Below are 12,661 nucleotides of genomic sequence, written 5' to 3'. Positions count from 1 at the left end.
GAGAGAGAGAGAGAGAGAGAGAGAGAGAGAGAGAGAGAGAGAGAACGAGAACGAGGAGGAAGAAAATGAACGCGTCTACCTGTAGGCTATTTAAGTGCATGAGTTAACATGTCAAAAAGACACTGTGTTTCTGGGAAATATAGATTAGCGCTCTCTCTCTCTTTCGCTCTGTGTGTGTGTGTGTGTGTGTGTGTGTGTGTGTGTGTGTGTGTTTACACAGACGGGAATACTACGCCAGAGGAAGTGCGCCGGTTCTCCGTCTGCGCGTCCCGACTTCCTGCTCTAAGGCAGGGGAGAGAAAAGCTGCAGATCCGCTTTCAGACAGCAGCGGCATGGAGCCCCGACACAACACACACACACCGCTATAAGACACAAACACACACCTCATACACGGCCAGACTAGCAGAAGAGCAGCGGCCGTCCACAGCAGGGTAGGTACAAGTTTACTTCTACTTCCAACTTTTTATGGGTGCGGGTTCGTGCGTAACGGAGAGACAGAAGCGCAATTATATAGCTGTTTTCGTATTTGATGAAACCCGATCAGGTTCACATATTCACTGTCAACTTGAAAACCACGTCGATGCTGCGCGTAAGTGATTAACCCTGTGCGTAATAAGCGTTAATGCCGTGCGTAAAAAGGTGTTAAAGCCGTGGGTTCTCCGGGTTTGGCACAGACGCATGCGTAAATTTGCCAAAATTTAGTTTGCTACATTTGAGACGACATAAAGAAAAAGAAAAGAGGTCAGTGTCCTGGCTCCGATGAAAAAATTAGCCGTGGCTCCTTTAAAAGTCTGGTTGTAGACTTTCTGGTTTGTCTGGACTTCGCAGACTAATTGCCATGCGCTTCCGGATTGAAGCTGGCAGCAGACAACATCTTGAAAATGAGTCACTGGGGCAAAACAAAGAACCATTTGAGTTCCAGCTGAACCCCAACTCCCTCCCCATACGCACGCGCGCGCGCGCGCGCACACACACACACACACACACACACACACACACACACACACACACACACACACATACCTCCAAGAAAAAGAAATAACAAGCCCAGAAAAGGGATGGAGGGTCATGTGCGACTTTTTGGTGTGGTTTGTCTTGAGTGTCGTAATTACACTGAAGTGTATATCTGATGGATTCACATTTGAGGAAGGAAAATGTTCATGCATGGATCAGTTATGTGTTAACTTGTACTCACAAAGAGAGAAAGAAAGAGAAAGAGAGTGCAAATTTACTCTGAAATTCAAAAATCAACATTTCCTCCTTTGTTTCTCTCTAGTCCAGATTTGTTCAGAGGGTGAACATAGATCGAACAGAGTCTGCGATGAGGACATAGATGCATTCTCCATATGCTGTTGTGGACCTGTGTTGAATTGTTTCTCTAAAAAAGAAGTATTGGGGCGTGTGTGTGTGTGTGTGTGTGTGTGTGTGTGTGTGTGTGTGCGCGCGTGCGTGCGTGTGCGTGTGTTCCTGGTGGTTCCCAGTGACAGGACGTCCTACCTCCCAGAAAAGGAAGGCCTTACTCCGGGAAGACGCCCCCCTGAAGCTGAATGACAGGAAGTCCTCGTTTAGACAGACAGACAGCACTACAGTTCTTCCATCACTTAACACACACACCCATGCAGGAAAAAGGAAGCGGGGATATGCGTTTGTGTGTGTTCATGGCGATGGGTCATTGTTCGCACCACACACACACTTTCCCCTCTCTGCTGGGTGGTTTCCTGTTAGAGAGACAGAGCAAGAAGAAGGGATGCATACTGTGTTTTCATGTTGAATTAGTGGTCGATTATGAAGGTGGGTAGAGGAACCCTCACTTCTGGTGGCAATGTTCGAGGTCCTCTCCTCCAATGTTTCTCCACTGCTGAGGCAGATGTGGTTGCCATGGGGATTTGTGATGCAACTGCAAACTGTGATATCAACATGGTTGCAAATGAAATCTGGTTCTAATGATGTATTTGTTGTGTTTTCTTGTGGCAGTAAGTAGTTCTGTATTTCCTGCTAATGAAGCACCTTGTAAATTGATTGAATAGAGAGAGAGAGTGAGAGAGAGAGAAAGAGAGAGAGAGCACAAAGGAGACGGAGAAACAGACAGGAAGACGCTCACAGACAGTCGGCGGCTTCAAGGTAAACACGTCGGTTAGGCTCGTGCTTGTCTTGGCAAAAGGTCACTGACCACATCCTGCTTTATCACCATGGAAACATACGGAAGTCTGGCCCTCTCTCTTTCTTTGTCTCTTTCTCTCACACACACACGCGAGAGAGAGAGAGACAGTATACAAAACATGTTCTTCTAATTTGTCACTCATCTGTCCACAAATCCTGCTCTTTCTAATATTTAAATAGGAGGTGAAGCAAGGGCACAAGGACAGGCGTAACCCTGAGCATCAATGGCGGCTTCACTCACACTTGTATTTACTACTGCCTCCATCCTGCTTTGGAAGGCAGCCAAAGTATGCAAATCCAAGCGATAAAAGCGCGTGAGCTCATATAGACGTATTGATTACATATTTTGCTCAAGAATCATAATGTCCAGTAGAGCCTTTGGTGTTTGTTTGTTTGTGTTGTTGTGTGTGACAGGGAATTCCCAGTCGGAGAGGATGGGTGGGCATGATCAGCTCTGTTATGCTTGTAGTTTTTAGTGGAGTTTGCACCAGAGGAAGGATTGCAGTTTGCATTCGTATCGACAGTTCCTCCTCCAGCTTCTCCTCCTCTTCCTTGCTACCCACCTACCCTCTTTTCTTTGATCCTTCCTTCACTTTATGTCTTCTATGGCGTATGATTCCCAAAAATACAGCAATGTGTGCAATTATTTCAATACAAGACCTTTTTAAGGGCTTTACTGGAAAGGTTTAAAGCTGCACTAATCAATATTTGTATACCAACAATGGATCTTAGAACATGTTTGATGTGAAAGGTGTCACTCTTATTGACAAATCCGCAGATAATTATCAGCCAACTCAGGTGTTCTTTAGCGTCTCCTTAGCTCATTATTTGGTTTTTCTTACGAACCACAACTGTATTGTTTTGGTTGAGTCTCCCCTCTTTCATCAAACCAGTTTACTACAGCTGTTTTTGATTTAAAAAAAAGTGATAGAACCACTGTATGCTACCTACCCAGCACCAAACAGCAGACAAACAAGGTGATCAAAGACGGGATAAATATTGAACTTTAATTCACGTTGTGGCCTGAAACATGACTCCAAATGAATGCTTAGGTTATGTTTGCTGGAGATGTAAAAGGACATTTGATTGCTGACACATTTTAAAACGACAGGGAATTTATAATAAGATGATAATATGTCAATGTGTTTTGATGACAATCTTCTTGATAATACAAAGCAATGCGTGGTTGATGTGATTTTATTAAGCCTTGATTCTCCTATATAGGTCGCCTGTGTCTCCGGTGTCATCCCGTCATGGAGAGTTCCATCACACTCTGGCAGTTCCTGCTACAGCTGCTGATCGACCAAAGCCACAAACATCTCATCTGCTGGACGTCTAACGACGGCGAGTTCAAGCTGCTTAAGTCAGAAGAGGTGGCTAAGCTGTGGGGGCTGCGCAAGAACAAGACCAACATGAACTATGACAAGCTGAGCAGAGCCCTGCGCTACTACTACGACAAAGTACGCAACTTATACACTTCAAAACTATTCATTGTTAAACCATATGACTGGTTTCATGATGTGATTTATGTCCTAAGGGCCATGAAAACCAATTGAAATCAACACACCAAAACTGTTAATAAAGAGGCTTACACTAATAAAATCACATCTCGTTTCCTCTGCAGAACATCATCAAGAAGGTGATCGGCCAGAAGTTCGTCTACAAGTTTGTGTCGTTCCCTGAGATCCTGAAGATGGACCCTGCAGTGGTAGAGTCGGGCCGCAGCAGTGAGGAAAGTGGGGGCGGGACGTCAGAGCCTGAGGCTGACGACGAGGACGGTGGTGGGAGAAACCAGTACCTCCACTCCAGCCTGTACTCCTCCTTCACCGTCAGCACCCTGCAGCACCCCTTGGAACCGCATCGGCCAATCAAGACTGAGCCCAGATCCGATCACTACGGCGACAGCTCCTCCGTCATCCGATTCGTAACCAACCGCGGCCACTCATCCCTGCCCCCAACCCCACCCCCATCCTCGGCTGAGACCTCCCATTCCTCCAGACCGTCTCCGGTCCAGGCCCGCTCTTCCTCCTGCTCCTCCTCCCCGCCGCAAAGCCCTGTCCACGCACTGTGGAGGGGGCGGGGCCAGAGCTCAGAGACTAATGAGTTAGAGCAGAGCGCCCAACCTCTAAACCTCTCATCTGGTCAGAGGGAGAGAGAGAGGTCACATGCGATGCCAGAATGCAGGAGATTCGCCAATAGCGGGCCTTTGAAAAGCAGGAAACCCAAAGGGTTGGAAATCTCCTCCTCCTCGCTCTTCCTGACAGGAAGCGACCTTGTCTCCATTGCGCTCAACAGCCCGGCGCTGCCTTCAGGCTCCCTGACCCCTGCCTTCCTCACCACACAGGTACAACATGAAACATAACACATGTACTAACACCACTGCACTCGCACACAGTCCTTCTGTAAATACAGGTGGTATTAGGTGAGGCAAAATGAGAAGAAAAAGGCTGAGAAAGGACGATGCTTTTAGGGAGGGAGGAAGAAAATTAAGCTTGTAGACAGGGAGGAGATGGAAAGAGGTGAGCGGAAAGAGGGGAGGAGGCCAGGGAGGGAGGAGGTTCATAAGTGAAGCCATATGTTTCTGAAGCTCCTGATTCACTGGCAGCAACACACTGACCAAACCAGGACAGTAGACTACATTCAGGCATTCAGCCGACGCCTTTATCTAGACCGAGCAATGATATGCTGCGTGTGTACAGCAGTACTTAAATGATGGAAAGTAAAAGTGTATGCTAAACTGTTCCCTCATCGCTGAACATTTTGTATGATTAAGTGTTTGCAAAGCACACCTGAGCTGTTGGTATCCACAGCCACTTATCCACTTTCCCCTGGACAGATGTGATTCTGTTTTTAGTTCACCAGAAACCAGTTTAAGGTGGTTTCTGGGGGTAAACTGGTATCTTGCAAGTTAAGCCATGAGCTCGATCTGGCTGGTAAATCGGCAAAAAAACATCAAAACGCTGACAAAAGCAAAGCATAAGCTGGTCCTGATCAAGAAGCTTAATGGAGCTGAACACCACCAAGGCTCATACGCCTGTTTTAGATCAGCAGAAGTATGAGTGGTCAAACAAAGGAAATTTGAGATACAAAGATGACCGGCAATAAGATATAGCCAAAGCACAGCCTTGTATTTTTTTCAAAGGAAGCGTTTGAGACAGCTTCCTGCAATGAAAAACAGATTTCGAAATATTTGTCAGCTCATTTGATGCCTTTATTAGAAAGCCGATAGACAGATGACAGGAAACGAGGGGAGAAAGAGATGGGGGATGACTTGCAGCAAAGGTCATGATCGACGCCACCAGGGCACCTTTTTAAAGATTAACTTGACTGCTAACAAAAAGGCATATATATATGAAGCATTGCTAAAATAAAATTGAAGGAGGGTTTTAAGCAAATTCAGATAACACAATAACCTCAGTGGTGGCACTTCTCCTTTGCGGTGAGACTATAAACACAAACGCATGAGGAAACTGTTGTTCCTGAACTGTAGTTCCGGACTACAGTCGGTAGAAATCCTATGTTCCTGTGACAGAACCAGAAAGAAAACCGGCTTTAGTCAAATATGAGACAAAAGAAAGACGAGACAGAAGAAAATAGATGTCATGAATTGTGTATGAGTGGAGCTTCCTGACTAGTATGGAGTCAGTCTGCCAAGTCCGTCTGTCTAGGAGACATGAGTTCACTAGAGGGCAGACTTGGCTTCGAGCTGTGGGTGAGACTGTATGACTTGACAACTCCACCACAGACCATGAGCAGCTCTCTGGGCTCATGGCCAGAATAAACACCAACATTTCCATCGTGGTGTATTTATCCTACATTTTACTTTGGGTTTTTGTCAATGTAGACTCCGTCTGGTCTGCTGCTCACTCCCAGTCCTCTACTCTCCAATATCCATTTCTGGTCCAGCCTGAGTCCGGTGGGACCCCTCAGCCCTGCACAACTGCAGAGCCATGCCCCCCTCTTTCAGGTAATACACACACACATACGCAACCCCACGCATTTAGAATTGCTGTATATGTGAGGAACTCTGAGACTGCTTGTTGGCCAAACAAACAAATGGCCAATCACTGTATCCCATGTTGAAAAGAGGTGTTTCAGTGTCAGTTGAACAATTAGACAAGCACTATGTTTTTGTAAACTTTCTTCCAATAACATAAAATCATCCTTACCCTAAACCAACCTGAACCTTAGCCTTTACCCTAATTTAAAGCGACACTATGGAATTCATGGAATACATCCTTTACTCTTACAAATGAAAAGGAGAATTCACAACACAGTTAATACTCTCAAGAGTTCTGCTGCTACAACCTTTCTTGGTCTGATATGACCAGTAGCTTCCGGTGGCTAATGTTAGCTAACGTCGATGTTAGTTGTTGAGTAACTGAGTCAATTTGCCAATCTCCTAACTATTGTAACGCAAGAAAATATACACATGAAATGTGTATAAAGAGAAAATGCCAGTTCCTTTAATGCTATATACCCTTTTTATGGATAATTATGTGAAATAAGTTCTAAAATATTTCACTTCTGACCGACCTGTGTAAAAAAAAAAAAGATTTGACTCGTCTGTTGTTTTCACACAGTTGTGTGCGTGTTGGTGTATGTGCGATTCACCGTGTGCCAGGATTTCAAAATAAGCCACAGATGTTTCCGTTCTGGTGGGGACAAGAAGAGGGGGCAACATCCTGTTAGTTAGGGGGAGAGGGCTGGTTGGTCAGGAGCTCCTCCCAGCCATGTCAACTCTTTTGATACAAACAGACATAGACAACTCCAAAAACAAACTGTTCAGCATCTAATGGCCGGTGATTTAGTCCTTGCAACGGGGGGGGGGGGGGGTCGGTCCTCACAACGCTGGTGCACTACTTAAGTCCCCACAATGTAATATAAGTAAGAGCAGATTCTCCTGTGACGCAGCAGCAGTAGTAGAGAGCTGTAGAAAATGTTGTTTGTCACACAGGTTTGTTACAACATTCAATCACCTCAGACAGAATATACGTTTCCCTCATATTATTGCACAAGTCACTCTGTGAAAGCATTGACTAACTTTAACATCACTGTCACCATTATGGAGGTGACATCATTAATGTAATGACTACTGTATATCGATCTTCTAGTAATGATCAATAAATCAATATGCTTGTGTATACACTTGTTAAATGACACTACATTTTTAATCAGTGTAAAGCCACAATGACGTAAGCCATTTAACCATATTAATTCTCTTTAAAGCCACTCTGTTGGATTTGAACATTTCGGACTTCAGAGACAGTGCTGGTATCAAATCTAATCCAATTGTCTACTTTTTCTACAAACTTATGCCATCAGACTAATTTGAAAGATTATATAAACACATACATTCTAAACAGGTGCTTGAACAGTAAATACCAAAAGTTGCACTTTCTTCACCTTCTTAAAATGTTTATAAAAATGTATTTTCCTTTTTTAATGAATACTGTATGTCATAACTTACCATGCTTCCATGCTTCTCTGATGAAGAAATATGTCAGGGGGTTAAATATTATCTGTGTCTTCCACCTCTAATTTCACCTTTCCCCCTGCAGTTCCCCACTCTGCTGAATGGACACATCTCTATGCCTTTACCCAGCATGGATGGTCCCTCTCCTCTGCTGTTCTCCTCCAGCTCCCACAAGTGCTGATGCCAGCCCAAGCTCCAAGAACAAACTGGGCCAGACCAAGCCGGGCCAGATCAGCACAGAGAAGATCAGCCTTGGACTCTGACGATGAACCACGCAGGAGTTGGACTTCCTCTGAGTCGATTTAGACTTTGATGTGAAACCTGTTCCTTTGCATTTATCATATCAAGAAACAGGAGCTTCACTCTGAAGCTTTGCTCTCTGAGAGGAGTATCCGCATTAGACATTTCTTTGTGTTTACTACAGTTCAACTCCTCATGTTCTTTACGCGGGTGTTTGGTGCTTCTTTTCAGGCAAAGATATTGACTGGAGGTCAGACCTCATTACATTTCTCATCTCATTTTATATCTTGTGTCATTTCACTCGGTTTAAACTTCAGTGATGCAGACTGGTTGCAATTTCATGAATGTTATCCCTATTTCCCCCCTGCCCTGAATAATGTCAAATATCCACATCACTGACTGAAACAATGATCTGGGGAAATCTTTGTCAGGTATTGTGAGATAACAAGATCTGAAGAACGACAGATGCTTCCTTTAATAGACTTATGTATTTACTTAAAGGAGCTGTACTTGTTTGTCATGCTAACGCACAGTTAAGAGGAAAGAGACATATTTGGTTTCCTACCGAGAGTAGATGAGAAGATTGATACCGCTCTCATGTTTGTAAGCTTAATATGAAGCTACAGCCAGAGGACGGTTAGCTTAGCATAAAGACTGCTGATGTGAAAAACAGTTTGCCTTACTCGGTGCAAAGGTGACAAAATCTCACAAGCGGCTAAAAGCGTACTAGTTAACAAATTGACTGTACAAAAATGAAAAAAATAACAATTTGTTGTTTTATGGAGGACTGAAGGCAAAAAAATTGTTTGGCACATAACATCCGCTGAAACCACAATGTGTCGTTTTTTTGTACAGATTAAAAACAGACCATTTAATCTTCAACAGCAGGCTTTACAGGTATAGGCCGACTTTGTTAACTTTGGGCAGAGGCAGACTAGCTGTTTCCAGTATGTATGCTAAGCTAGCCAGCTGCTGGCTGTAGCTACATATTTAACTGAAGAGCCGTCATCAATGTTGTCATTTTACTCACGGCAAGAAAGAGTATTTCCCAAAATGTGGAGGCTTCCTTTAATTTGAACAAATCTCACAATGTGACCAGTTTCGGGTGTTACAACAGTCAACCAATAGCTTTGTCTCATTTGTCAACCTTTTGGGAATGCAAAAAAGTACAATGATAATTTTTACAATTTTGATTTTTGAACTTGATAAAGATTTGTCCAGATGTTGATTGAGTGTGGCCACGAGATGAATCCCTCACCGACTCCTAGCAGAGCACCTGCCAGCCAGCATGCTAAAACGCTGTAGAAGTCTTTTCATTTTGTCTTCTGCATTGCATTTACTTGACGCTGTGAACTTGTTTTTATCCGAATAGTGTCATGCTTTTCTTTTTTTTTCTTTTTAAATGCACTGTACGTTTCAGCCTTGTACCAGCTGTGCCTTCAATATTGTAAGACTTGTGTAAATGTATTAAGCTTTAAACCAGGTTTTCATAGATATTCCAGGTCAAAATTGCACAAAAGCTTTTATTTTGTAAAATGACTCCTGGTTATTTTTATAAAGAAATGAATGGAAATGTATTCTCAGTGATTTGCTTGTGTTTTGTTGAGAGAAATGTTACTGTTTTTTGGAATAAAATGAATGAATATTCAGAAGTACTATATTCATTTATCACACTTTTCACCACTCAAATAACGACCGCTGCACAGACTGATTATGAAACAGATTAAATTTACTTTCGATGGTTATGAGAAATAAATAGTTCCAGTAAAAAGAGTCACACACCAACTGTTCACCGGCGGCTCAGTGTTTCAGAGAGGTCGAATTCACAACACAGCAGGCCTTCCATGCATCAGGCACACATACACACGCACGCTCGCTCAGACACGTTCACATAAATTCAGGTCATTCATACATTTGAAAAAGTTTTACAGTTTTACAATAATAAACATTTAGCGGTTGCAGAAATCTACTTTTGTGCATGTCACTGCTGTTCATGGAAAAAAACCCAAAAAAAAACTATTAGTGACACAGTTCGCAGTTAACGGTGGAATAATCCTTCATTCTTACCATTGAATACAGCGACATGCGTAATAAATGAAAGACAACTTATTTCAAGTGTGATAAATTGTCAGTGAAGCATCCAAACAGACTGATACAGTTCACGTGAAATACAACATGAGGGGAAGAAAAAGGTTTTCTCATTGTAAAACTACCTATGGAGAAATCATTGGGCAATGGGTCAATGTAATACAGGATGTCTACCATTAATATAATGACTTTTTGTCCTGTGAATACAATTGTTACATTATTTGAAATATAAATCGTTAACAGCATCTTTCATCTGAATTTATTCTGTTGTGACAGTTTGTATGGAGCTTTAATTGTTAAATATATATAATCTATTCCACGCTGAAAGGAGAATATCCTGCCAAAGGCTTTAACTAGTGAAATGATGAGTATTACAAGTTTATTACACTATTAGCTGCAAACTGTGACAAAGTTAATGTTTATTACATTAATTCTCTCAGCGATTAATGGGTTTAACAAGCATTAGTCGTGCTTACAGCACTTCTCTAGCATGTTCTACCCAATCAGCAACTCTGTGTTGCTCAAATCCTTTAAATCTCAGCAGACAATAAATGTGAAATTTTCATGTAGATGTTGAACAAAGCTACAGTTACAGGAAAATCTCCTCAGATCTTCTCACACTCTTGCATGTTCAACCTGTGATGTTTAATGCATTCCTGGTGTAATTCAGCTTTTATGCACCGCACTCCTTTTTTGCTACTTTGAGTGTAAAAATCGCTTGCTGTGGATTTGAATGATAGATTTCTCTCTGCGTGACTGACTGTTGAATCAAAATGTGATTCTGAATCGGCGACAGTAAAACTTTATGTTTACCACAAACCTTTTGAAGGAATAGTATGACATTTTGAGAAATAGGCCTATTTGCTTTTTAGCCTAGGGTGAGACAAGAAGATCACTCCCACTCGTGTCTGCACAATAAACATGTCGCTGGTCAGGTTAGCTTAGCATAAAAATAGAGATGGGGTAACAGCTCTCTTAAAGTAACAAAATCTGCTGAAAAGCACCTCTGAGGTTAACTATTCAACTTGTCATTGTGTAATTCGTACAAAAAACAATGTGTAAAAAAAGTCTGTTTAATTGCCAGCGTAGCAACCTCACAGTCTCTACAAGATTCCAAAAATTGGTGTTAAGAAAAAGTCCAGCATGTCACCCCCCCTATAAAACTACAACTTGTTGTTTTAAAAAAAAAATTAAATGTGTTCACTTGTGAGTTTTAGAGGTGTTGGTAGGCAGATTTGTTACCTTTGGTCAAAGCCAGGCTAGCCTCGATTTTAGTCTTCACGCTAAGCTAAGCTAACTAAGCTAACAAGCTCCTGGTGCTAGCTTCATATTTACTGTACAGATATGAGAGGGGCGTCAATCTTCTCATCTAACTCTAGCCCAAAATGTCAAACATTCCTTAAAAGCACTTTTTTGCTGTCGCATAGCTGCTGAAATTATCTGGACAAGATGTGACTACACCAAGTATAAATTAAACCAGGGATGCAAAGCACACCAGCAGCCACTTTAAAACTGCTCAAGTGATTTTCGGGAGATCTTCTATTTGCTTCAGTAAACATGCAGTTAAAAGTGAGACTTCTCAACCGGCTTCATCTGTAGCATCACTGTCAGTTGCAAACAACACAGCGGGCAGTTAAATCTAAAATTTCAATTTGAAATCTTTTTTCTTTTCCTTTCTCTTGTGTACAAATGCTAGAGAGCAGTAGTCTGATGCCAAGTGGAAACCAACCATTTTGCTTTTGAACTCCCCCCCCCTCAGGTCAGAGGTCACAGACAAAGAGGACACATCTTAATACTGTTGGGTAAACTCGGCCGTGTCGAGGCACAGGTCCCTGATTCCAAAAAACACACACTGAAGTGCAAGTTAAAAACAAAGACTTACTGCAGTGAAATCTCAATGCACAGAGCGAGAACGTATAGCTTGCATTTTTTTTCTTTTTTTTTTTTAAAGCACTGACGTCCTGGCAGTTTTTTGAGGGGTTTTAGGGAAGGCTTGCTGGCTTCCTGTGGGACGTCACATGACTTCCTGTTCAGCTCGAGTATTCCTCTTTCAACCGTGCTTTGCGCTCGTCTTCCAAATTGTTTGCCTCCCCCCCACTCCTCAGTTTTGGTCTCATTGCGAAGATCGTTCAAAAAGAATAAAAGAACCGAATGTTGGTTTCATGTTCTCCCAGTTTGATTGGACTCTGTGTGCTTCTTAAACCATCAACTTAAAACTGCTACCACAATCAGCTCAAAGTCCTGCTGTTTCACCCTCAGTGCAACACCCCCCCCGAGGGCAGCAGGGCCTCCAGAAAAAGGGTCGACTGAAATGTTTTCAGTCCAGAGGAACCGCCCCCCCACCCCACCAAGACCATCTCGCGTCCCAGTCTTTCTAAACCTGGAAATGTTGTGGAGTTCAGTCACGGAAGCTCGAAGAAAAACAAAACATAAACTCCAACTATATACATATATATACATACATATATACATATATATATACATATATACATACATATATATATATATATACACATATACATACATACATATACACATACATACATATACATACATACATATACATACATACACATATATACATATACATATATATACATATATACACATATATACATATACATATATACACATATATACATATATACACATATATACATACATATATATATATATACATATATATACATACATATA

The 12,661-nt window shown here is 42.2% G+C and overlaps 1 protein-coding gene across 1 annotated transcript; it reads left to right on the top strand.

Annotated features, from left to right (window-relative positions):
* The first annotated feature begins 62 nt into the window (after window positions 1-62).
* On the top strand, window positions 63-9,045 carry elk3 (ETS transcription factor ELK3). Its single transcript, XM_031865788.1, has 5 exons — window positions 63-431; window positions 3,385-3,620; window positions 3,785-4,504; window positions 6,005-6,127; window positions 7,722-9,045. Exons 2-5 carry the CDS (start codon window positions 3,414-3,416, stop codon window positions 7,815-7,817), a joined length of 1,146 nt encoding a protein of 381 aa, XP_031721648.1. The 5' UTR covers window positions 63-431; window positions 3,385-3,413; the 3' UTR covers window positions 7,818-9,045.
* The last annotated feature ends 3,616 nt before the right edge of the window (window positions 9,046-12,661 follow it).

This window comes from Anarrhichthys ocellatus, unplaced genomic scaffold (genome assembly GCF_004355925.1).
Source record: "Anarrhichthys ocellatus isolate YVR2014 unplaced genomic scaffold, GSC_Weel_1.0 scaffold33, whole genome shotgun sequence".
Lineage (NCBI taxonomy): Eukaryota > Metazoa > Chordata > Actinopteri > Perciformes > Anarhichadidae > Anarrhichthys > Anarrhichthys ocellatus.
Note: the sequence above shows the minus strand (reverse complement) of the source record. Positions and strands in the feature narration are given on the sequence as shown.